Genomic DNA, 25,406 nt, shown 5'->3' on the forward strand with positions numbered 1-25,406 from the left:
CTGCTAAGAGTTGTTCTTTTGCGAAGTTGTTATGTTTAATTTAAGGTATAAGCTGAGTTAAACACTGTTAAATGTTAATCCTCTGTTAAATGAAAACTCATAGGTTGTAGGTTAGGTTAAATACTGTTAGCTACTGAGCTTTTTTTGGCAAAATTGTCCCCTTAAATTTGAGCTACATTAAGCTTTCAGGCCGTATTCCTTTCATCCTTGTCCTCACTGTCCTTGTGTCTCACACACACACACAGGGACAGTTCTCGGCTCATTTCTGGTTTGATTGCCTGGATTCTGTTTGGTTTTGTTGTTGCTTTGTTTCCTTGGTGTGCCTGAAGTGTCCAGTCAGGAGCAGAGTGACTCTTGCCAAGGAACTTTGTGCTGCTGTCCCTTAATATTCAATCTGGTTTTTGCTGTTCCCTTGCTGGGGATTTTTTCAGCGCTCTCAAGGCCTCGTTGGTACCAGGGTGAAGGAGCCCTGGCCCAGGCTCTGGCCCTGGGGGACACGGGGACGCTGCCGGGGGGTCCCTGTCCCCCTGTGCCACCCCCAGGGCCCCGGCCCCCCGTCCCCGTGTCAGGCTCTGGGGTCGATCTCATGGAACATCCTCTGGGGGAGGCTGCGGCGCCGGGGGCGGGGGGACCCGGGGGGACAGGGGACCCCGCTGTGCACGAGCAGGGTTGGACTGCTCTGGGGGGAACTGTGAGGGGGGCCGGGGCAGAGTGACCTCCCCAGGGACCTCACACAGCCCCTGTGATGTCACACAACTACTCTGTGATGTCATACAGTCCCAGTGATGTCACCCAGCTTCCTCTGTTTTCACACAGCCCCTGTGATGTCACACTGCCCCCTTGCGATGTCACACAGCCTCCCTGTGATGTCACACAGCCTCCCTGTGATGTCACAGAGCCACCCTCTATGATGGCAGAGTCTTATCTATGGCCCCTCATCCTACTCTATGATGTCACAGCCATCTCTATGATTTCACAGCCCCCTCAGTGATGTCAAAAAACCCTCTCTGAGATGTTATACTGACACTCTTTAATGTCACAGCACACACTTTGACCTCACAGCCCCCTCTATGATGTCATACAGCCATGCCATGATGTCACAGACTGCTCTGTGATGTCACAGAATCCCCTCTATGATCCTGTAGCTGCTCAATGACCTCACACAAAGAACTCTGTGTTGTCATAGCCCAATCTGTGACCTCATACAGCCCACTCTGTGCTGTCACACAGCCCCTTGCTGGCATCCCAGCTGCTCTGTGCCTCCATGACACAGCCACAGAGGAGCTGCTGTGACACAGCCCCCTCTGGGACATGCCACAGCCCCTGCCAGTGCTGAGCCCCTGGGAGCTCTGTCTGTGCCCTGCTGGTGTCCCTGAGGGGCCCTGGCAGTGCCCCAGCCCTGCTGGGCTGTGCACAGGAGCTGCTCCTGGCCAGAGCTGTCACTCTGCAGCTCTGCTGCCCTTGCCAGGAGCTGCCTCTGGGCCAGGAGCCCAGCCCAGCTCAGCAGCACAGACACAGCACAAGGGCTGTAATGACCCTCTGGGGCTTGGTGTGGGAACTCAGCACATCATTCCCGATGTCCAGAGATGCCAGGAGAACCTTTGGGGGTCTCGGAAATCCTGGAATGCTGCCAAGAGTGCTTGGTGGCTTGATTTTGATCCATCCACAGAAGTGACAGCAGTTTGAGGACATGAGAATCACTTTAGAGTGAAGGGTGTAAAAGGGACACATTTATAGGGTGAAATATAAACTATAAGGTTTTTGGTACAGGGGGGTTATGGAGACAAGATGGAGAGATCAGGGCGTGTCTCATCCTTCTTCTTTCTTCTTCTTGTCTTCCATCTCCTATGGTGATGTTGGCACTTGGGGATTGGTTTCTGGTGAAGGTGCACTTGCTAACATGGGTGAAAAGTATTGGAAAATAAAGGTAAATATCATGTACGTAGATTTTAGTATAAAAAGACATGACCGCCTCGTGGGCGGTCAGAGTGCCCTTGGCTGCCTTGCAGATCAGACCTCTGTTGGGCAGACAGAAAATTTTGTAGATAAGAAACAATAAACAATCTGAAGATCGAAAAGCTGAAGAGTCCAGACTCGTCCTTTGAAATGCGTGCCACCCACGAACCACCCTACCCGTGTCGGGGCAGAGACAGACAGCCGGATCCGACAGCTTTGGTGCTCTTTGTGTCTGCCACGGCCAAAGTGCTGCCCAAGTTGGCTCTGTCAGGGCCTTGCAGCTGCTGCCCATCCCTGTGCCCTGTGCAGCCCAGGCTGTCCTACAGTGTCCCTGCCCTGCGCCTCTGTGCCCCATGGCCTCCCTGCTGGGCAGCCTCTGTCAGCTCCTGCAGAGCGCGTGGCACCTGTGGGGCTGCACAGACAGCCCTGCCCCGGGCTCTGCCGGCCTCTGGGCCAGCAGAGAGGCAGCCAGGGCTGGCCATGGCCGGGAACAGGCCCGGAGCCCCGCAGGAGGATGGAGCTGGGCCACAGCCAAACTCAGCCCAGGCCAAAGCTGGGCTCAGCAGCCAGGGCTGCCAACGCATGGGCACAGAGGCTGGCGCTGACAAATGTCCTGGGCCCCCTCCCTGCTCTGTCCCTGCCACCAAGGGCACAGAGCAGCCTCCTCTCTGGGCCACTTGCCTGTTTGCAATGCCTTGCACAGGCGCTGGCCCTGCCCCACAAGGCCTGGCCTGAGTCCTGCCCCTGCACGCTCAGCCAGGCTGAGATGGACACTGATGGTTTCTGGGCCAGGCTCTCAGAGCCCAGCCCAGCTCCCTGCAAGCTCTGCCAGCTGCCCTGAGCTCTGGGCAGCACCAAGGGCCTCTCTGAGCCCAGCCCAGCCCAGCCAGCTCTGGCCCCACAGCTCTGCTCAGGCCAGGCTGCTCTGGCCACTGGCCCCACGGCCTCAGCCCCTGCCAAGGCCACAGCAGCAGCTGCAGCTGCCACAGGACTCAGCCCCACCATGGGGGAAGGTGCTTGGCCAAGGCCAAAGGAGGCTCCCTGGCTGCCCTGCTCCCCTCGGCCTGAGGTGCTGAGAGCTCTGCAGCCCCTGCTGCCATCCCATCTGCCCAGGGCAGCACAAGAGCCCCGGCCTTGGGGCCCTCAAGAGCTGCTCCTGCTCCAGGCCCAGGGCCCATGCCAAAGCTGGGGCAGCCACAAAGCTGTGCCCATTTCTGTTCCTTGCTGCTCCCATGGGGATGGATCCTCAGCCACTGGGAGGTTGCTGATGAATTTTATTACTCCAGAGGCCTCTTCTTTCTTGAGTTCTTCAGTTTAGGAATTCAGTGTGAAAAGCTCATAAACATTTGCTCAAAATACCCAAACAGGAAAAGCCCCTGGGAATCATTCAAGCTTTTAATTCTTCTGTGGTTAATTCGACAAATTTCAGAATGTATTTAAAGTGAATATACTATATTGAAAACAATGAAGAGAGAACTGTCCTGTTAAGTTTTCTTTTCCTGTTCATAGATTGGTGTCAGCAATCCCCAATTGGTATTGACCTCTAGCACCTCCTAATGCAGCCTGAACAGATATGAAAATTAAGACCCTTCATGGCTGACAGTCAATCACAATTTGTCCCTTCCCCCTTCTACCATTTCCCTCATCCAACCCCTGGCACTCAGAGCAGCTGAGGAATGGAGTCACATCCAGGTGTGTCCCCAGGGCTCAGGACTGGGGCCAGGTCAGTGAAATCTCTTTATTGCTGATCTGGACGAGGCCACTGAGGGCACCCTCAAGTCAGTTCCTAGGTGAGCCCAAGCTGGGTGGGAGTGTGGCTGTGTTGGAGGGTAGGAAGCTCTGCAGAGGGATCTGGACAGGCTGGAGCCATGGGCCCAAAACAATAGGATGAGTTTCACCAAGGCCAAGGGCTGAGTCCTGCCCTGGGCTCACAACCACCCCAAATCCCTGGCTGTACCTTGCCCCTGATCCCCACAGCCTGTCCTGTTTCCTTCATCCCTGCATTGCCAGGGACTCTCTGGGACAAGGGAGCTCTGCTCTGGGGATGGAGGGAGGTGCAAGTGCAGCCTCTGGATTGGGAACCACAACTCATCAGGTTTGTGTCCTTTGGGGGTCAGGAACTGGTGAGAATCAGAGGCACAGAAAGGTTCTCCTCATGGCCAACAGACCATGGTTGAACAGGACACAATTTAATAACAATCACACTCTTCCCTGAGCTAAGTGCAATGTCCCAGCAGTGCCTGATGAGTCCACCATCCACAAGGGATTTCCATACTAAAAGTAATTCTGGACAAACATGGTTCTGTGATAGACATAAACACAATTAAATTCTTGTATCAGGATGCTCATCCTGGAGTGGGGGCAAAACAGCTCCAACAATTCCTGATTTGCAAAGCTGTCAGTGGTGGATAGAGAAGGGAGGTCAGGCTGCTCTTGGTGTTGAGGAAACGCTGAAAGCAGCCTGACTCATTTCATCTCCTCCTGTCCTGGCTGATCTCCCCTCTTTCCCCTTCCACCCATTGGCTTTTGTCTCCCACCAGGCCCCCGGTGAAGAGCCTGGCTCTGTGTTCTCCATCCCCTCCTCGCTGGCACTGCCAGGCTGGGATGAGGAGCCCCTCAGCCTTCCCTGCTCTGGGCTGGACAAGCCCAGCTCCCTCAGCCTCTGCTCACAGCCCAGGGGCTCCAGCCCCACCTTGGAGGCCCTTCCCAGACCCTGCTCCAGCTGCCAGACATCTTTCCTGCCCTGGGCAAACCAACCCAGGCCACAGTGACCTGGATAATCCCCGTCCTTGATGTCCTGGTCACACAGCCCTGGCCCTTTGTCCCCATGTCAGGCTCTGGGGTGGATCCTGTGGAACATCCTTTGGTGGAGGCTGTGGCTCCAGGTGGGCTGGGGGGATCCCGGGGGACAAGGACCCCGCTGGGCATGGACAGCATTGGACTTGTTGGGAGAAACTGTGAGGGGGAGCTGGGGCAGAGTGAGCAACCCAGTGACCTGACACAGCCCTGCTGGGATGGCACACAGCCCCTCTGGGATGTCACACAGCCCCTCTGGGATGTCACAACCTGCCCTGTGATGTCACAGCTGATCCTCTACTGTCACACAGCTGGTGTCTGATGTCACAGCCAACTCAGTTATGACATAGTCTGCTCTGTGATGTCAGACATCTGCCATGTGATGTCACAGCTGGCTCTATGATGTCAAAGAGGCAGTCTGTGATGCTGTAGCTTCTCCATGACCTCACATTACCCACTCTGTGATGTCATAGCCCACTCTGTAACCTCATGTTACCAGATGATCAATTGCCTACACCAGGTGAGCTCACACCTGGAGCTTGTTCTCCACATCCCCAGGCCTATGGAAACCACACAATGCCCACTGTGTGAGAAGGGGAACTGGAAGTTCAGCAGCCACAGTGTCCTGCCAGCTCAGCCAGGCCCACTGGAACATTGGGGTCCACGACCACCAGGGACCACCAGAGAGACCCCCAGGAGAGAAGAATGGCTCCTGGCCTGGATCAGGAATGGTGTGGCCAGCAGAAACAGGGCAGGGATTCTTCCCTTGTGCTCAGCACTGCTTGGGCAGCGCCTCGAGTGCTGTGTCCAGTTCTGGGGGCCCAAATTTAGGAAGGACCTGGAGGGGCTGGAGGGTGTCCAGAGAAGGGAAAAAAGGCTGGGGAGGGGTCTGGAGCACAAGCCCTGTGAGGAGTGGCTGAGGGAGCTGGGGTTGTTTATCCTGGAGAAGAGGAGGCTCAGGGGAGACAAGGCAGTGTCAGGGCACAGGTTGGACTTGATGATCTCCAAGGTCTTTTCCAACCTTGCTGATTCTGGATTCTCTGAAACCACCCTTGGAGCAGTTGCAGGATGAGCCCTGGGCCTCTTCTTCAGCAGCTCCAGCAGCCCAGGTCCCTCAGCTTCTCCTGGCAGCCCCAAAGCCCATCCTGTCAGTCCTGCAGAGCCTCTGCAGCCCCTCCTCACTGCCCAGAACAGGGAGCCCCAGAGCCAGACACAGCAGCCCAGATGTGCCCCCCTGGCCTGGGGTGCCTCTGGCAAGGGAGCAGCAGCAGGCACTGCAGGAGCCTGCAGACAATTCCTGCAGCACTTGTAGGATGATCCTGCTGCCCAAGGGACGTTCCCATGGGGCCAAGTCAGGAACTGCAATGGGGAGTGGGGCCAGAGAGGAAAGGGCAACCATGGATGGGCTGTTTGCAGGGGAGGGAACAGGGCTGGGCAAGAGGAAGAGATTTGTAGCAGGGAAGAGCAAAGAAAGCAAAGGTGCAGCCAAGGAAATGCTCAGGGCAGTTTGGGGGTGGCTGCCAGGCAGCCGTGGCTCTGAGCAACAGCGTCTGCAGTGGCACAGGAAACTCCCAGCTGATGGGAACAAACTTTCTGGCTGAGTGCAGAGGCCAGGACAAAGCTGAGTGGTTTCCCTGGTGTCCCGCAGCCCTGGCTGGCCCCAGAGGCTGATGGCATTTGTGCTCCCTCAGGTTCATGTCCCCACAGCAACAGCATGGGGGTGCTGGCCCTGCTGTGTGCAATGCAAACAGGGGCTGCTGAGGCAGTGCTGCCGTGTCTGTGCCTGCAAGGATGGGGCACCTGTGTGAGCTGGGGGAGAGGCCAGGGCTGCAGAGGGGGGATGTTGTTGGCAGCTGCATGAGGACGCTCTGGGACGCTGCCCTGGGCTGTGCAGCGCACTGGGCATGGATCAGCCCCTGCTCTGCTGCTCCTTCCCGTCTGCCCCAGGGCCCTTGCAGAGCCCCAGCCATGCTGTTTGCCCCCAGCCTGCCCACGGCCAGCCTGGGGCTGCTGACGGGGGTTTCTGTGCTGAGCATTGGCCTGGCCGTGTTCTTGAGAGAGCCTGGGCAAGGAGCCTGGAGCCCCCAGGGCCTGGCCTGAGGCGTCAGCGCTGCCCCAGCAGTGCCCATGGCCTGTCCCTGCTGCAGCCCCGGCACTGCCACCCCCAGGGCTGTGCCCGGCCCCGAGAGCACTCAGGCCCTGCAGCAACACCAGGGCCACCAGGGCAGCGGGGCAGGGCCACGGCAGCAGCACTGGCAACACCAAGTGCTGCTGCTGCTGCTGCTGCTGGGCACAGCTGCTGGGCCAGCACTGATCTGCCCCAGCTCTGCACACAGACATTGCTGCCGCAGCTCCAGAGAAGGCAACAAAAGGGCATCTCTGCAGAAAACTCTGCTGGGAGATCCTTTAGTTCATTTAAAGCCACAGAGAGTGTTAGGAACATTAATCCACAAACACCAGAGTTTTATGTCCAAAATGGAGACAGGGGAGTCGTTTCTAGCATTATTCGAATAAAGGGAGAAGACATGGGGAATTCCCCTGGGATCTCTTGAATTTTTACAGCAGCCATCTTTTTTTGCTAATTTCCTGGCTGCATTTCCCTTCTCTCTTTCCATATTGGCTGAGGTACTTGATGGGTACAGACTCCCCGATAGGCCTGATACCAAAGATTTTCCAAAGATTTCCCTCTAATGTATAACCCTCCCTTTTACTTTTTAATTCTTATGGAATTTAGGGATTTTTCTTCCCCATTGTTTTTTATATCTCTCAATCTCTAATTTCATTTATCAGCAAACGTAAAGTTTATTTGTAAAAGCAAATCTCTTTTTCCATTCATCAATCAGTGGAATCCTTCACGTTGTTTCTTTTATCTTCCAGAGCTAGTTTTATCTACCAGCAGACCCACAGATATTTTGTAAAGACAAATCCTCTATTCCTCTCAATAGCACAGCCCCTCATTGAGACAGTCTATGGCCACAGGGAAGGTGGAGAGAAACAAAATGAGAAATGGCCTAGAGGAATGATATGTCTTTGTTCAAAATCAGAAAAAAGTAAAACAAAAGAAAAAACCCCACAGCCAAAGCAAGGAGAAGTATCCAATACTACTTTTATTGCAAGTGATTTCCAGAAATTGCCCAGCAGTTTAATGTTTCTGAAAGCATCCAGTCATCAGTCTCCACACTGCAGCCTTGAGCTCCTGGTTCCTCAGGCTGTAGATGAGGGGGTTCAGGGCTGGAGGCACCACTGAGTACAGAACTGACAGGGCCAGATCCAGGGATAGGGAGGACATGGAGGGGGGCTTCAGGTGAGCAAACGCTGCAGTGCTGAGGAACAGGGAGACCACGACCAGGTGAGGGAGGCAGGTGGAAAAGGCTTTGTGCCGTCCCTGCTCAGAGGGGATCCTCAGCACAGCCCTGAAGATCTGCACATAGGAGAAAACAATGAACACAAAACAACCAAATGCCAAAAAGGCACCCACACCAAGAAGCCCCAGTTCCCTGAGGTAGGATTTGGCACAGGAGAGCTTGAGGATCTGTGGGATTTCACAGAAGAACTGGCCAAGGGCATTGCCATGGCACAGGGGCAGGGAAAATGTATTGGCTGTATGCAGCAGTGAATAGAGAAAGGCACTGGCCCAGGCAGCTGCTGCCATGTGGGCACAAGCTCTGCTGCCCAGGAGGGTCCCGTAGTGCAGGGGTTTGCAGATGGACACGTAGCGGTCGTAGCACATCACGGTCAGGAGGGAAAACTCTGCTACAATAAAGAAGAGAAAGAAAAAGAGCTGAGCAGCACATCCAGTGTAGGAGATGTTGCTGGTGTCCCAGAGGGAATTGTGCATGGCTTTGGGGACAGTGGTGCAGATGGAGCCCAGGTCAGCGAGGGCCAGGTTGAGCAGGAAGAAGAACATGGGCGTGTGCAGGTGGTGGCCGCAGGCTACGGCGCTGATGATGAGGCCGTTGCCCAGGAGGGCAGCCAGGGAGATGCCCAGCAAGAGGCAGAAGTGCAGGAGCTGCAGCTGCCGCGTGTCTGCCAATGCCAGCAGGAGGAAGTGCCTGATGGAGCTGCTGTTGGACATTTGCTGTGCCTTGGCATGGGGATCTGTAAGAAAAGTAATCATGGAATAGTTGGGTTTGGAGAGGACTTGAAATATCCCAGCACAGCCTGGGGGCACTTTCCCCCCACTGCCTGCCCAGGGCTCTGCTGCCTGGAGCTGTCCCTGCCAGCAGCTGCTTCCCTGTGCCCAGGGCTGGGCCCTGCCAGTGCTGCCAGAGCCCAGCCCAGCCCTGGGGGCTCAGCTCTGCCCTGCAGAGCCCTCCCAGCTCAGGCACTGCCCAGGGGCAGCTCTTGCTCTGCAGGCTCTGATGGCAACGTCAGAGCAACCCTGAGGAGGCTGGAAAAGCAACACTGATGCTGCCTCTAAGGGCTGATTTCTGTCACTGCCCAATTTATTCATATCTGAGAGAAATTTTATTTTTTTTTATCTCAGCCTCAACTGAGAGATTAATATCTATGGGCAATTTCCCATCCCAGCAACCCATAGTAGTAGATTAAAAAAGCAGGATTTTCCCTTTTATTCAGTCCCTGCCTTGCTCTTCTCCCTGTATAATCTACTTGGAAATGTTCCGCAGGTAAATGCCATGCTGGGAGCAGTCCTGAACAATGCAGCATCCTCCCCACACAAGGAGAACACTTCCAAGCCTCACCAGCTGTCTCCTCCCACCCAGATCTTCTCCCCCAGCGCTGGGAGCAGCTGCCAGGGCTGGCTGAGAGCTGTCCCTGGCAGGCAGCAGAGTCCCTGCCCCAGCACAGCGCCCTGGGCTGCAGGACCCTGCTCTGCAGGACAGCCCTGGGCACCCCTGGCTGCTCTGCACAAGAGACAAGCAGAGAATGTACTCACAGGCTCTGCAGGCATTGGCATGTTCCAGCTTGAGGAGATGGCTCCAGGAGCTGCAGCTGCATTGTCCTGCAGCCAGAGGTTCCTGTGCCAAGGGCTGGCAGTGATTGTGCCCCAGGCACTTCTCAGCCCCTTCCCAGCCCTGACTGATTGAAGCTCTCTGTGCCTCTGGGCTGTGCCCGGGCTGGCTGCAGGCAGTGCCCCAGCCCTGCTGGGCTGGCACAAGAGCTGCTCATCCAGAGAAATGTGCTTTTGAAGCTCTTCTTGGTGACCAGGAGCTGCCTCTGTGCCAGGAGCCCAGCCCAGCTCAGCAGCACAGACACAGCACAAGGACTTTAATCAGCCTCTGGGGCTTTGTGCTCAGGCCCTGAACATCAGTCCCTGAGAGGGAGCTGAAGAAACCTCTGCAGAACTCCAAGGCAGAATCCATCTCCAAAGTTTCTTGGACTTTTAATGGGTCCACTGAGGGACACGACTGAGCAAGTGTCCCCAGGCCCCAGGCAGAGCAGAGAACTGCAGGCAGTGATGACAGGTGGGGACAAAGAGAAGCCAAGTCTTGGTGCCCTGGGGCACAGCAGGGTCTGTGCCAGCAAGGGCTGGGAGGAGACACCTTGTCCTGAGGCCCTGGGGCCTCCTGGCACAGCCCCAGCCAGGCTGGGCACTGTCAGCCCCTTGTGCTGCCCTCAGCATCCCCCCCTAGCCCACATCCCAGCGGCCTCAAGGATCTGCTGCAAGGAGTCCCTGGGGAGCCTTGCTCAGCAATGGCCCTGGGGGCTCCTTCATGCTCCCTGCAGGGACTGCAGCTTTTTCAAAGGACTTTGGCTTTGGCTTTTGCCTTGGACTCTCTGAGAGGTTTCTGCAATCCTGGCCTCCAATTATCTGCTGTAATTAGTCCCTGGAGAGGCTTTGTCAGTAACAACACTCAGTGGGGCTCATTAATACTTCGAGGTACTTCAGTTATTTGAAGGTACTTGGTGTTTCCCTTTTGATACAGACTCTGTGAGAGGTTTGTGCAATCATGGCCCCAATTATCTGCTTTAATGAGTCCCTGGAGATCTTTGTACTGACACTCAGTGCTGCTCAGTAATGCTTTGAGATTCTCAAATTTTTTAAGGTAGTTCGGAATTTCCTTTTCACATTGAGACTCTGAGAAGTTTTTGGTCCATCCTAGCCTCCAGTTCTCTCCTCCAAGGAGTCCATGAGGAGCCTGTGTTAGGGATGGCCCTCACTGAGACCCATTCATGCTTTGAGACACTTTGGGGTTTTCTTCTGGCTTTGACTCCTGGAAAGGTTTGTGCAATCTCCAGTCAGGCCCTGAGGTTCAAGGGCTCAGCTCCAAATGCACCACAGGGCTCATCAGGATGCAGCAAGTCCTGACAAACCATGGCTCTGCCTTGATTTCCCTCTGCTTGAATGCAGTTTATCAGGAATGTATCTGGAGTGATTTTTGGTTTGCTAATTTGAGATTTCTCAGCCAATGCATCTATTAGTGCAGTGGGATCAGTGTTGGCTAATTACCATTGCACTCACTGGAACATATTTACTCATTTCCTGCTGTGAGATAGGATTAGGAGAAAGGCAAAGTAGGCTCAAAATTTTAAAAGGGTACATAGAAAAAGTTCATTACCAGTAAATAGAAGAAAGAGTAATAAGAATCTGAACACTTCTCCTCTCCCTACAACCTTTTCTTTGTTACTGAAAGTGCAAAGAGACAAAACCTGAAAGTTTCAGTCAGTTTACACCATCTAGAACATTCTTTCTTCAGTTCACTTAGGGAGAGGAGTCTCTCTTTCATGCTATGGAGTCTTCTCCATAAGAAAAAAGTGCTCTCGTGGCTCTCAATTCCCACAAATAGCAGCTGCCCAGAAAATCTGCAATTGTGAAGTCCCTTCCATTTTTCATAGCTTTTCCCACAGCTGTTTTTATGGGCCATGTCAATGTATGGGGTATGAGTTTAAAGATGAGCTGTTGAAGAGCAAAGAATCTCTTCATCTATTTCTGAAATCATCTTCATCTCTGAGAACAGAGATCTTCTTCTTCTCTCCCTGATAGCACAGATTCTCACCACTCTTCTCTCTTCCTCTGTTTAAACTTCTGATGGGATCACAGCTCCTTCAACATTTGCTTACTTTAGCATGGAGGTTTTTGCAGAACAAGTCATCTCCCCAAATTTTCAATTAGTTATAGGGAAAAAGAGAGTCTGACATATTAATTATATCCTTCTCCATAGCTTTACAAGAGGATTTCAGCCCCACTATCAAGGTATCTCCTTATCCCTCCCATCTGGGACTCAACTTCCCCTTCATTGACCTCGGTGTCTTCATGTTGCTCCTCTGTGTGCCTGCACTTTGTCCTTTTCTCTCACTGGAGGGAGGATGGAAGCACTGAAAGAGTTCATATCTCACCAGGGGCCTGCAGATGGTTCCGTGCCCCCGGCCGGGCTCGGTGCTTGCAGCCGGAGCTGTTTTACAATGGAGGTTTCTGCAGCGGCTGCGCTGGGGCTGTGTCAGGATGGGCCGCGCTGGGGCAGGGCCAGGATCTCAGCAGCCAGGCCAGAGCACAGCAGCAGCACGGCCGGGGGCCGATGGCTTCTCCTGCCCCTGCCCGGGGCTTGCGGCTGAAGCCCAAGGGTGGCAGAATCTTGGCTGAGCCGGCCCGGCCCGGGGCTGCTCCTGGGGCCCGGCGGATCCTGGCTGGGCCCGGGCTGGCGGCGGGGCAGGGCTCAGCAGGGCCCAGATGTTCCCAACTGCAGCCATGGCCCGGCCCGGCCTCGGCCCCGCGGCCTCCCCTGCCCTGCCCGGCAGCCGATGGGGCCTGGCGGGGTCCCTGGGAAGGGGCCCGGCCCCACGGCAGGAGCCGCCTGGCCCGGCCTGGCTGAGACGGGGCCGGGTCAGCCTTGTTACCTCTGTGCCAGCCAGAAGGGAAAGAGACCCTCCCAGGCTTTCTCATCTTTAACATATGTCTTCACAGAGGCGTGTACAGTTTCCTTAGTGGTTTAACAGATTGTCAATTCTCAAAGATAATTACTGATTGTTTTTTTTGTCAGACATGGAGAAAACTGCTAGCAGCTTCTCTTAGAACATCACTTCCATGATGCCAAACCCTCACAACTGCACAGAGCACAGAGCTCCTTTGTCCATAGGTAGTGCTCATGTGCCCGAGGTTTCAAAATACCTCCGTGGGAGATCTCTCGGCCCTCTCCAAGGTGATTTCAAATGAAAACATTCAGCTCAGAGTCTAAGAAAATCACCAGAGGACAGGGCCAGCTTGACCTGTCTGTCCTGGCTACTTTTGTCTGAGATCAGTCCTTGGATAAACAGAATTGAGAGGCCAAATTCTAATTTTGGCCATGGTCCCTGGACCTGAAAGCCGGTTCTTTTCCATAGGAAGGAAGGAACAGAGCCCCAGTGTTTCAGGGGCAGATGAGAAATGGCCACCAGAGGCCAAGGCCAGCCAGAGCAAGCAGGATTTTGTTCTGAGTGATATCCTTGCATATAGGAATTGCTTTAGGGAGAGTTTCAATTTTGGCAATGGGCATCTGAAAAGGGGGGCGGTTCTTTCCCATAGCAAGGAAAGCACGGAGCCCCAGTGTTCCAGGAGCTGATGAGAGGCGGCCCATGACATTGCAACGTCAGCCAGACCTGTCAGGGGACCTCTGGGAGGCCAAGCCAGCCAGGCCTGTTCAATGTTCCCTCAGTTCCATGGGGCCCCACAGTGTCCCAATGGTCCCTTGCTTCCCTGAGGCCCTGAGGAGTCATAATGCCCCCTTGGTGACACCAGGCCCTGAAGGGTCCCCATGGTCTCCATGGTTCCATCAGGCCCCACAGAGCCATAATGGTCTCTGGGTTCCATGAAGCCCCGCTGTGTCACCATGGCCCCTTGGTTCCATGGGCTCCAGTGGTGCCGCAATGATCCCCTTGGTTCCATGAGGTTCCCACAGTGTCCCAGTGATCTCCATAGGAAGGGAAGGACCCAGCCCCAGTGTTGCAGGGGCAGTCACCAGAGGCCAAGGCCAGCCAGACTTGATGATACTGGCAGATTGTGCCTGGGAGCAACCCTTGGATATACAGAATTTTAGAGGTGGAATCCCAATTTCAGACATGGACACCTGGAGGATAAGGATGGTTGTTTTCCATCGGAAAGAAAGCATGGAACACTGATTACACAGTGACATTTGGGGATCTATGGGGAGTATTGGGGATCGTTTCTTCACCTCGTGACCCAACAGGAGCTTCTCTAATAAATGTTGCCTGAAGCTCCCACTGTGGTCATGACAGGAACCCATGTGAGTGTCTGGGACATCCCGGCTCTTTGGCAGCCTGGGCACTCCTGGGATGTCACCATGGAATGGCTGTGACTGCCTCTGACCACAGGGCTCTTTACCATCCCAGAAACGCCTGGGAGGTCTCCATGGACCCCCTGTCTCTGCCTGTGACATTCCAGCTCTGGAACAGCCTGGAGACTCTTGGAAAGTCCCCATGGAGCCCCTCTGAGGGCCTGTGAAAAATCTGACCCTTAGCAGGCAACCATCACCAGCCCCCTGTTGCTATGGTCAGTTTCAATGGCAACCATTACCAGCCCCCTGTTGCTATGGTCAGTTTCCATGGCAACCATCACCAGTCCCCTGTTGCTATGCTCAGTCCTTTGGCAGCTCCATGGAGACCCCATGCCAGGGCTGGTTGCCATGGACACCAGCTCAGGCCTGCAGCCAGAGCCCGTTGCCATGGCAACCATTGGCAGCCCCATCCCCAGGCTCAGGGGATCCCAGAAGCACAGAATTGGCTGAGCTGGGAGGGACCCATCAGGATACTCCAGTCCAACTGCTGGCCCTGCACAGGACACCCCAACAATGCCAGCCTGGGCCTGGCAGCGCTGGCCAAATGCTGCTGCAGCTCAGAGAGCCCTGGAGCTGGGACCCTTCCCTGGGGAGCCTGGCCAGGGCCCCAGCAGCCTCTGGCCAAAAACCTTTTCCTGACATCCAACCTGAGCCTGCCCCGACTCAGCTGTAGCTGCTCCCTCCACTCCTGTCCCTGGGCCCCAGAGGGAAGAGGTTCCCACAGCCCCAGCCAGGGACCCGCTCCCAAGGCTGCTGCCATGGCCACCAGGGCTGCCACCAGCTGGGATGCTCGGTTTCCATGGGCCGGGCTTCAGGAATGGGATTCCCCAATTTCCTGCTGCCGCTAAAACCGCGCTGCCCTCGCTGCCCTCCCGCCTCCCATGGAAAGCACAAAAGGCAAAGATCCCGGACTGGTTTAAGAACAATTTATTGGGAACAGCAACGGGATAAGGAACAAACAGGAACAGAAACAATATTGATAACAGAAGGGATAAATAAAACTGTTTACAGGGAAAACTACAACACAACTCACAGGGTCTGCCTGGCTACAATATTTCTTGCCTGGAAAGGACACCCTTCTCCTCAGGGAGAGAGAGAGAGTCCCTTTCCTGTCCCTGGCAATGATCTGAGGTTTAATGACAGGGCCATGGCCAGACCCTCATGTTTTTCAGTGCCACATCAGGTCATTGGAAGGGGCAGGAAAAGGTACAGGTGTCTTCCCAGCATGGATCACAGGGAACATGGATCACCAGGGCTCTTTCCAATCTGGCTTCTCCCATGGGGGATGAAGCTGGAGTGGTGCATGAAGCTGTTCCTGCAATCGAGGCACTTGCAGGGCTTCATTTACTGGTGGCTCCGTTGGTGTCTTGTCAAATGAGAGCTGCTGGTGAAGCTCTTCCCACACGTGGGGCACTCGTAGGGTCTCTCCCCAGTGTGGATGCGCTGGTGCCTGATGAGGTGGGACTTGCGCTTGAAGCCCTTCCCACAGTCAGGGCAGTGGAAGGGCCTTTCTTCTGTGTGAATCTGCCGGTGCCTGGCGAGATCAGGGCTGGTGTGAAACCTCTTCTGGCATTCAGGACACTCGTAGGGCCTCTCCCCAGTGTGGATGCACTGGTGGGTCAAAAGGGTGGAGCTGCAGCTGAAGCCCTTCCCACACTCCCCACACTCGTAGGGCCATTCCCCAGTGTGGATCATCTGGTGGCTGATCAGGGTGCTGCTCTGCCTGAAGCTCTTCCCACACTCCAAGCACTTGTGGGGCTTTTTCCCATCATGAAGCTGCTCATGGGCCACCAGCTCTGAGCTCTGGCTGAAGCTCTGTCCACCTTCCTGGCTCAGGGTGGATCTTTCCTCCTCAGAGCACCCTGGGCTGGGTTTAGACCCCCTCCTCGTGTGGGAACTTCTGGGATTTTCATCCCCATTGGAATGCTGCACTGTGGAGTCACTCAAAACGGCCTCTTCCACAAGGGTCTGCAAAAGAGATTTTTCCTGCCTGGTCTCCATCCTCAGCTCCTTCCCTGGGGGAAGAAGGACAAGGAGAGGATGGGATTTGCCTCCGTGCCAGAGGGAAGGGGAAGGAGATCCCCCCAGTGCATCCCCAGCAGGACGGGGTTGGCAGCAGGGTTGTCCTGCAGCCGGGGGCTGTGCTGGGCTGGGAGATGGAGCAGGAGAGAGGGGGAAAGGGGCACTGACTTCCTCCTCACCTGCCTGGGGCTCCTGGGACATCTTCCTCTTCCTCTCAGCTTTCCTCTCCATCCACAAAGGTTTGGGAATGGGAAATTCTCTTTGGGGAGGATAACAAGGGATCAGCACGTTGAGTTTTGTTCTGGTTTGATGGAAAACCTGGGGGAGAGTCTAAGCCAGAATTGCAATTCAATATGAAAATTGCAATCAAGGCAATGATACAGAAACACTGCCTTAAACTGACAGAGTCTGGATATAACCTGACACCCTGTTGCTGCTCAGGGTGGTGGCTGCAGTCCCATTAAATGGTGGCTGCAGTCCTGTTGGAGTGATGAACGTGATTCTGTCCAAGCAGTGATCCTGTAGAAGGGTCTGGTCTTCCTCTGAAGGTCCAGTGGTGGTTCTGGAGCTCTTGTCCTCTGGGAATCCAGTAGGCAAGCTGCTCCTGGTGTTGCAAGGCTCAGCTTATATCCAGGTAGGAATGCTTGGATCCTCCCCCTGGGCGGAGCATCCCACAATGGGAGGATGGAATTTGATCAGTCCTGCAGTGACACTCAATGGCCCATTCCCAGAAGATATCTCCCCTGGAGGGCGTTATCAGGGCTGAGTCATGGAAGAGATCAAGAACCCTGCCCCACCTGTTTATAGCAGTTGATGAAGATGGGCATTGAAAACATGCATTTGGTTCCATCTTACACTGCAACCTGAAAACGTGGGGGAATCCCTGCTCAGGGGGTGAACACCACTGTTGCAGACATCTTTTCACTAAAAATCCTTTCTTTAGGATTTTTCCTTCTGAGAAGCTGAGAGGCCTCAGAGACAGAATGTAAACAATTATTATCTGCTGTTGTGGAATGCAACAGGTCCACCTGTGATTGGACCCTCTTGGATGTTTTTAATTAATGGCCAGTCAAGACAGAGGTATCTTGGACAGAGTCGGAGAGAGCTGCCTTTGTTATCATTCTTTTCTTTTCTATTCTTAGCTTAGCAAGCTTCTGAGAAAACCTGTCCTTCTTTTACTTCTTAGTATAGTTATAGTGTAATATATATACATATATATCATAAAATAATAAATCAAGCCTTCTGAACATGGAGTCAACATTCTCGTCTCTTCCCTCATCCAAGAACCCCTGTGAACATGGTCACAGTTGGTGACCCTGAGTGACTGAAGAGGAAAATCATCTATTGGTGAGACCCCCAGAGGAGCTGCTGCACTGGATAAACCCCGAGTATGTGGCATTGATGGTCACCTCCCAAGTGACCACAGAAGTGGATTCCAGCCAGGAGCTGAAGAACTGAGATCCTGATTTGGACAGACTTCACAGTAAGGCTGACCACAAAGAGAACCTTCTGAAAAGCCTCAGGGAAGATGTCCAGAAAGCTCAGCAGCACCAAGCAGCTGGCCACAGAGTGCTGGACACTGTCACAAGGTACTGTTGGTTTTTCCCCTCCTGAAGAATCTGGCCTTCACAGATTACGGCTGCAAAGGTGGTGGGGTTGTCCCACCAAGGCCAAGGTTCATTTCTCCCCTTCAGAGGAGAGACTTATTGCCCTCTGGCACAAATGGGGTGAAGAGGATGGAATTCTCCTGTTGGAGAGATATTTCTATGAGTTTTTTCGATGGGCAAAGCTCTTTGTGTTTTTTACAAATGTACTCTATGCCCTTGATATGTTTGTGTGGGAGTGCATGGAATCCATTTTCCAAGTAGTTTTGAACAGTGGGTTTGGGTACCCCTGGATTTATCCAGTGTTCAGCGCACTTTTTCCAGTTTTGCAACGGAGAGCAGCTGTTTTTCCCTGGATTGCTAACTGCACGGGGCAAGCCCCATTCCCCCCAATTCTCGTGGGAGGAGACCCTTTGGAGGGGGACGATCTGCTGCTTCCCAGCCCCCCTGAATCGCAGCAGGGGGGGGCAAAGTTTCACCTGGAGCCGAAAAAGGTTTTTTTCCTGTGTTTTTGGAGCATGCTCAGACGGAGCCGTCTTTTCCCCCCGTCGTCTCTCTCCAGGGGATGATGAGTGGGTGGCACCGCCCCTGGCAGCCCTGCAGGGCCCACCCCGGCCGGGCCCCTGGACCCCGCCCTGCTCAGAGCTGGGGGCAGCATCGGTGCCTGAGGTCCCGTCTCTGGGGCCCGCGGGGCCGCCTCCCGTGCCTGGGGGGCCGCTCCAGCTCTCCCCGTGGCCACTTCTCCGGGCAGCCCCGCCCGCGGCTCCACCGGCTTCTGCGCCTGCGCGGCTGACCTCCGAAACAGCGCTTCCCACGGATGCGCCGGTGTTACCAGGCAACGGAGATCTGGTGTCACTTCCACCGCTTCCTGCGGCTGTGCCGGTGTTGCCAGGCAACGGAGATCCGGCATCGCTTCCGCTGCTTCCCGCGGCTGCGCCGGTGTTGCCAGGCAACGGAGATCCGGCGTCGCTTGCACCGTTTCCCACAGCTGTGCCGGTGTTGCCAGGCGACAACGACGCGGCTGCTGCTTCTGGCCTGGCGGGGGGTTCATTCTCTCCGGCTCCGCCGCCCCCGCCAGCCCCCCCGGCGGCTTCGCCGCCTTCCGCCAAACCAGTCCCAGTTCAGGATGCTGCTGAAAATGACACCGAGCCCGCGGGACCCTCGGAGCTGCTCGCGGTCCCAATGCCCCCGGCAGCAGCTGCCACGGCGGCTCCTGCACCCAGCGTGACTCCCCCCCGAGTTTTTTGGGCTGTCCCGGGGCTGCGCCTGCGGGTGGAGCTGGGACAGGGGAAGAGGGCGTCAGCCTCTCCTTCCGTGGAGGAGGCATGGCCCGACAGCTGGGTGTGGGTGCAGCCCGGCTGCCTGCTTTCAAACTCAGCGTTCTTGGCGGGGTGGGGGGTGTTTGGTTGGGGACTGCCCCTTGGAGGTTGCCATCCCTGCTGTCCCTCACACGCCCCAGTGGCGTTGGGGAGGTGGCTCCAGAAAGTTCTGCCCCCGGTCCCCCGGCCGGAGAGGTTTGGCGTGGTGCCGGGAGGCAGATGGGAGGGACGCCTTTTGCATTTGCATTGCAGAGGCAAGGGGAACAGCGGGAAGCAATCAATCGCTTGTTTGCTATGGGGAACAAACATTCCCAGACCCGAGATGAAGATCCTCGGGGCAGCTTCTGTCCCCCCATTGCTGGCATGCCTCGGTGATTTTGGGGGAGGAAGCGTTTGATCACCTGTTCTGCCATTGTACTGGCAGCAGGGTGCGGGTCTGTGACAATGCAGAGCCTGCCACGTGGGCCGGGCCTGGGCTGTTGGGCTCGGGTCCCTGGACCAGGGCCACCTCCCGGCCTCCTGCTGGGTTTGGGGGCTTTGCTTCCCCATTCAGGTCCTGGGCCACCGTTTTGTGGGCCAGGTCTGGGGTTCCTGATCCTTCCACATGGGCCAGGGCCCCCCAGGGCCTCTCTCAGGCTCCTCTGCTGCTGCTGCTGCTCTTTCCGACAAAAAAAAAAAGAAAAAAAAAAGAAAAAAATTAAATTAAATAAAAAGAGTTGAAATAGCTGGCAGCAGCTCAGAAGCATTGAAGGGCCAAAAGATAGCTTCAGCCCAAGTGGTTCAATAAAGGGCTGTGGCAAGACATTCCAGAAATCTTCTCAAAATTGTTTGAAATTGTTTGATGACTGTCAATGGACTTTTGATAACTATTGATGGATTTTTCTGTAGCAAGCCAGTTTCAGGACCAAAAGGAACTTTCAGAGATGGCAAAGAGGAGCATCTGCAGTCCATGGACTTTTCCTGAAACTCAGCTGCTTGGACTTGAACTTTCTTTGCATTGCTTTTGCATTTTCTTATATTGTAAATGGTTTAGTGATATGATAGAATTTTATGTTCTACAGGTGAAGAAATTCCCTGTTCATTCTACAGGAGCACTTGGCCCAAGTTCTGTTGGTAACAGATAACCTGTCAAGTGTTTGTTCTTTCCTCTGCATGTGCCCAGCAGAGAAAATTACAAACACTTTTCTTTTTAATTTAACTAAATAAAAAAAGGTGACATGTCACAGACATCTTTTCACTAAAGATCCTTTCTTTAGGATTTTTCCTTCTGAGAAGTTAAGAGGCCTCAGAGACAGAATGTAAACAATGGTTATCTGCTGCTGTGGAATGCAACAGGTCCACCTGTGATTGGCCCATCTTGGATGTTTATAATTAATGGCCAATCAAGGACCGACCTATCTCGGACAGGGTCCGAGAGAGCTGCCTTTGTTATCATTCTTTTCTTTTCTATTCTTAGCTTAGCTAGTTTCTGAGGAAACCTTTTCCTTTCCTATTTCTTTTTAGCATAGTTATAATATAATATATATATCATAAAATAATAAATCAAGCCTTCTGATCATGGAGTCAACATTCTCGTCTCTTACTTCCCCTGAAAACCCCTGTGACCACGGTCACATTAACCCCTGCTAAGAGCCGGCCCTTTATCTTCTACCGATGTCTCTGGTGTCTCTTGTGCTGCACAGGCGCCCAGCCCAGGTGCCTCAGTACCCTCGGGGCACAGAGAGTGTCTCCCCGCTGTCGGCCGTGTCGGGGCTGCCCCCGGTGTCTGCCGACTCGGGACTGGCCCAGGGTTCCTGAGAGGCTCCAGAGGGACAGAGACAGTGGTGCTGGTGGCAGCACCAGGAAGCTGCCGGGGTTTGGCTTTTCTTGCCAGAAAATTGCTGCATTTGGGTTGTGCCAGCACTGGGAAATATCCAGATGTGGGCACTGGCAGTGCCAGCGCACAGCAGATCTTGGTGGGGAATGTTCTGGCACTGGGAAATTGCCAAATGTGAACTTTCTGTGCCAGAAAACTGCTGGAATTGTGCTGTGCAGGCATCTGAAAAATTCTAGATCTGGGCACTGGTGGTGTCAGCACACACGAGATCAGAATAGTGTAGGCACCAGGTATTTGCCTGCTTTTGGCTTTCTTTGCCAGCAAATTGCTGCACTTGGGCTGTGGTGGCACAGGGAAATGTCCAGATCTGGGCATGGGCGGTGCCATCAAACACCACGTCTGGGAAGTGACAGTCTTGGCACCAGGAAATTGCTGCGTTTTGACTTCTTTTTCCAAAAAATTGCTGCACTTGGGCTGTGTTGGAACCGAGAAATGTCCAGATCAGGGTAGGGGCAGTGGCAGCAAACACCAGATCTTGGCATTGCCGGTGCCGGCAGTGGAAATTGCCAGATTTTGGCTTTCTTTACCAGAAAATTGCTGGACTTGGCTCTGCCGGAACAAGGGAATTTCCAGATCTGGGCACTGGTGGTGGCAGCAAACAGCAGATCTGGGCAGTGCCAGACCCAGTAATGTTGGACATGAATTTTTAGAGAATTTTTAAGGTTTAATAGAAGGTTTCTATAATATGTATGCAAGTGTCACAATCCGTCCTTACGAACAGGTTTCGAGATGGTTCGTGGGTTGATCTCAGAGTGCAAAAAACACCAACGTGGTACAGGGGGTTGAAGTGATAATTAAAACAAATGTACCTTTATTGAATAACCACAAAAAAAATGCTTTGGGGAGGAATTGGGGGAAAGGGAAAAAGAGGGAGGAAGAGAAAGGAAGGTATAGAGCTACCAAACGTAGAACGACAAAGTCCTTCAATGTCCAGCCAATGGAGTTCACCAGGTCACATCTGGGGAGGTCTCAGGGTTGCAGTTCATCCAAACTCTAATTATACTCTTTTTTTTGGTGGGGGAAGGGGTAAAACTTGAAACCGAATCAAAGGTAGTCTATTGTATTTTTGGGGGGAAAGAATGGTATTTAGAGAAGGGTACACACAGTCCATGTTCTCAGCAGTGGGCGAGAGCCATTGTCTTCTTGGTCCACTGCTCACACCTGCAACATCCATCTCGCTTTGGTCAGCTTGCCTCCCCCACACACCTCCCCCAGGTTGGGGGTCTCAGTCCCAGTCCTTGGAAAGAGTGTGGGGGCCTTTTCCCATAGGGATTTCATGTCCTGGTCTTTGATGGAGAGGCTTCTTACATCTCAGTCTGTCTGTCACAGTGGTTGTAACGCAAGTGAGGGATCTTCTGTGAGGGACCACCCAAAACTCAGGAGAAGTGCAGCCAGGCCGAGAGGTGGGACAACTTCCAAGGCTATTGTTGCAAAAAGGGCACGGTGCCCCCTTCTTCCTTTCATTGGGTTCAGTGTAGCATACTGCAAACACACCTGTGAACCCCATCCTGTCTCCCCTCACTCACCTGGGACCTGCTTTGCTTGGAGAACTGGCTGCAAACAGCCAAAGAGGGATTTTCCCTTTTTAATTTTTTGAAGCAATCTAAAACTCCTGAGTTTCCCCATTGCAAACAGAAATCCTCCTCAAGTGTGTGCCAAGCCCAAGCTGCCACCAAGAGCACTCCAGACCTGCCTGGGCCAGCTGTGAGGGTGGATCATCATCCCAACCTGCACTGGGCCATTGCAAGGGACTGTTGCCATGGACACTGAAGGGACCCCACTGCTGGCTTTGGGTGCCATGGCAACCCCCATCAGTTCAGGTTTCCTTGGAAACCAGCCCAAGGAGCCATTTCTGCAGCCAGGTTCCATGGCCCCCTGCCTGCAGAGCTGTTGCTGCCCTGGGCTGCCATGGCAACCCTGAGGACAAAGCGGTGCCAGGGCTGTTCCAGGTACAATTGCAGTGACACTCGTTGGTGCCACCAGGTGCCATGGCAACGGCCAGAGGGACCCGTTCCTTGGTTTGGTGCCATGGCAACCAATGCCCAGACCCATTGTGGTGGTTGGTGGCCATGGAAAGCTGCCCTGGGCCCCTTGCTCAGGGCTGGTGTCAGTGCCCAGGGCCAGAGGGGATCCCTTGCTGGGGCTGTGCCATGGCCACCTGCCCTGTGCCGCGCTGGCCGCTCGGGCACCAGGAACCAGCAGCCAAGGGCACTGCCAGGGCCAAAGGCCAGGTCAGCCAGACAGAAAGGGGCAGCGCTGGGCACTGTTTCCATGGCAACCGGCACTGGGGGGACACCTGGGTCACCTGGCCTGGCAGTTGCCATGGAAAGCCCTGGCAGGCACTGGGGGCACAGCCCCTGGCACTGAGACACTGCTGGGCCGGGTGCTGAGCACAGCGCTGAGCACGCAGAGATGGTTTTGTTCTTGCTGAGCTGCAGCACAGCCAAGGCCTGTCCTGCCCCTCGTCCAGCCACGCTGGGGAGGGGCTGGGGCTGCGGGGGAGCTGGGCAGGGGACACAGCCAGGACAGGTGACCCCAACTGACCCTGGGCACACCCCAGACCAGAGCACACCATGCTCAGGGTATGAAGGGGGGGAACAAGGAGGAAGGGGGAATTTTGGAGGGAGGGTTTCTGCCTTCCCAGGTAACACTCAGGCAAGAGGGGGCCCTGTTTCTCCAGTGGGCAGGGTCACTACCAAAGACACAGACACCAATTGAAGGAATTGTGTCATTTATATCATGCACAGCTGCAAAGAATTACAAAAGGAAAAGCTCAGCAAAGCACATCATCATTAGCAAAGAATTACAAAAGTAGCTCAGCAATCCATCAGAACTCATCATTACATTTTGATGACTAACCCCTTGGTGAAACTCTAGAGGTGTTTGTGGCAGACAAAGATTCTGGCTGACTATCAAGGTACAACTTACAGACACCAGTAGTACTTTAGTGACACCGTTCTTCATTCATTTCTCTCAATCTCATTGGAGTTAGGAACAAGAATTCTGTTGTCCATGGAGCTGGCACCATGTTAATTCCAGAATAATGCCCCAGGCCCTTTGCTGTTCAGCTTTACCATGCTGTCTGTGGCTAACAAGGCCTGGGGGGGCCCTTTCCCCTTGGGCTGGAAGGGGCCGGGTCCCAGTCCCTGAGGGGCACCCGGGCTCCTGGATGCAATTCCTGTGCAAGTCCCTCAGTGTCACAGCAGCCTTCCCATGGAGCCCCGTGGATCAGAGCATTTCCCAAAGGGGCCCTTGGGGCAAACAGGGAGATTTGGTCTGGCAGGATGTGTAAAACAATATCCTGTCAGATCTACTGGTTCTCACACAGAACGCTTGGCTGCAGGGACACATTCCCATTGTTCCTGCCCAGGTTTCAGGACTCAGAGTTGTCTTTCCCAGGAGCTGCTCCTTCAGCTGCCTCGGGAGGGCCATTTGGCCGCCGGACCCACACTCGGGCTCCATTATTAGGGCTGCTGCATCCAAACCCTTTATCTCCACAAACGATGGTGATTGCAGGTGGATCTCCTTTTTTCACAACCGTTCTTAAAATTGCAATATTGATAATTGTGCTACCCTGTCATGGGGTTGACTAATCCCATCTTGTTCACTGTTGTTTAACACAATTCCTTTAATTTCTCCTTGATATTCTGCATCAGTTCCTCTTCCCATGACATGAACACTTTGCAAGGCCAAGCTCCAAGGGAGCAGTTATCAAAGCAAAGTGTCCTGGAGGAATCTGAATTCCTGTTTCAGTGTTGATAGCTCTCATTTGCTTTGAATTTCTCCTCATTAATTCCAGTGCATGAAGGCCCAGCCCTGCAGCCTCTGGGCTGGCCCTGCCAGGGGCCATCACAGCCAGAAAAATTTCCCAGGCAGCCCAAGTCTCACTGCCCATGGTTGGATTTGCAAATTGGGGGCAGCTGTGCACAGCCAGGGGGTTTCCATTTCCCCCGTGGGCCATTGTTAAGGGCATGGGAGATGGGTTCTCCATGGGCAAAGGTTCCATCTCCTCATTTTTTCAATTGCTTTTTAAACAACCCCTTCACCCGTACAACAAAACCTGCAGCTTGTGCATAGTCTGGTACATGAAAAACCCTGCAGGCTTCATCACTGAATTTTTCACAGGAACAGACAAAGCACTCTGCATCACAGTATCAGAAAACCCTGGGAAAACAGCCAATTTCCTCCCTTCCTCCTTTTTTCACTGTATACAATCTCACAAAGTTGACCACTGACATTAGGGTCCTGGCCAATCCTGTTCTGTAGGGTATTTAGTGTTACATCCCTGAGCAGCCAAAGCTACCAAATTAGTATTGTCAGAACTACTTCAGATTATTATAATTTTATATGTAGATATACATATTGATACAGACAGAGAGACCTAGACATACATATAAAAATATATAAAAATATATATATGAAGATCTTATTATATTATAAATGCATGTATTGTTATTTAATATATTGATATTTCACTTGCACCAATGCATCTGAGCTCAAGATTAAAACCTTCTTCTCTTGCTCCATGTGGGAGCATTCCAACAATAATTGTTCCTTCTGAAGGTGCTGTTTCCAATGTACTCTTAACAAATTCATCTTTGTC

General features: G+C 53.8%; 1 protein-coding gene across 1 annotated transcript in view; it reads right to left on the reverse strand.

Annotated features, from left to right (window-relative positions):
* Positions 1-15,326: 15,326 nt before the first annotated feature.
* Positions 15,327-25,406, reverse strand: part of LOC143692452 (uncharacterized) — a 358,232-nt gene continuing 348,152 nt past the window's right edge. Inside the window, 1 exon segment of the mRNA XM_077172684.1 lies at positions 15,327-15,805. Coding sequence (XP_077028799.1) covers positions 15,327-15,805 — 479 coding nt within the window.

The sequence above is a fragment of the Agelaius phoeniceus genome, assembly GCF_051311805.1.
Source record: "Agelaius phoeniceus isolate bAgePho1 chromosome W unlocalized genomic scaffold, bAgePho1.hap1 SUPER_W_unloc_1, whole genome shotgun sequence".
NCBI lineage: Eukaryota > Metazoa > Chordata > Aves > Passeriformes > Icteridae > Agelaius > Agelaius phoeniceus.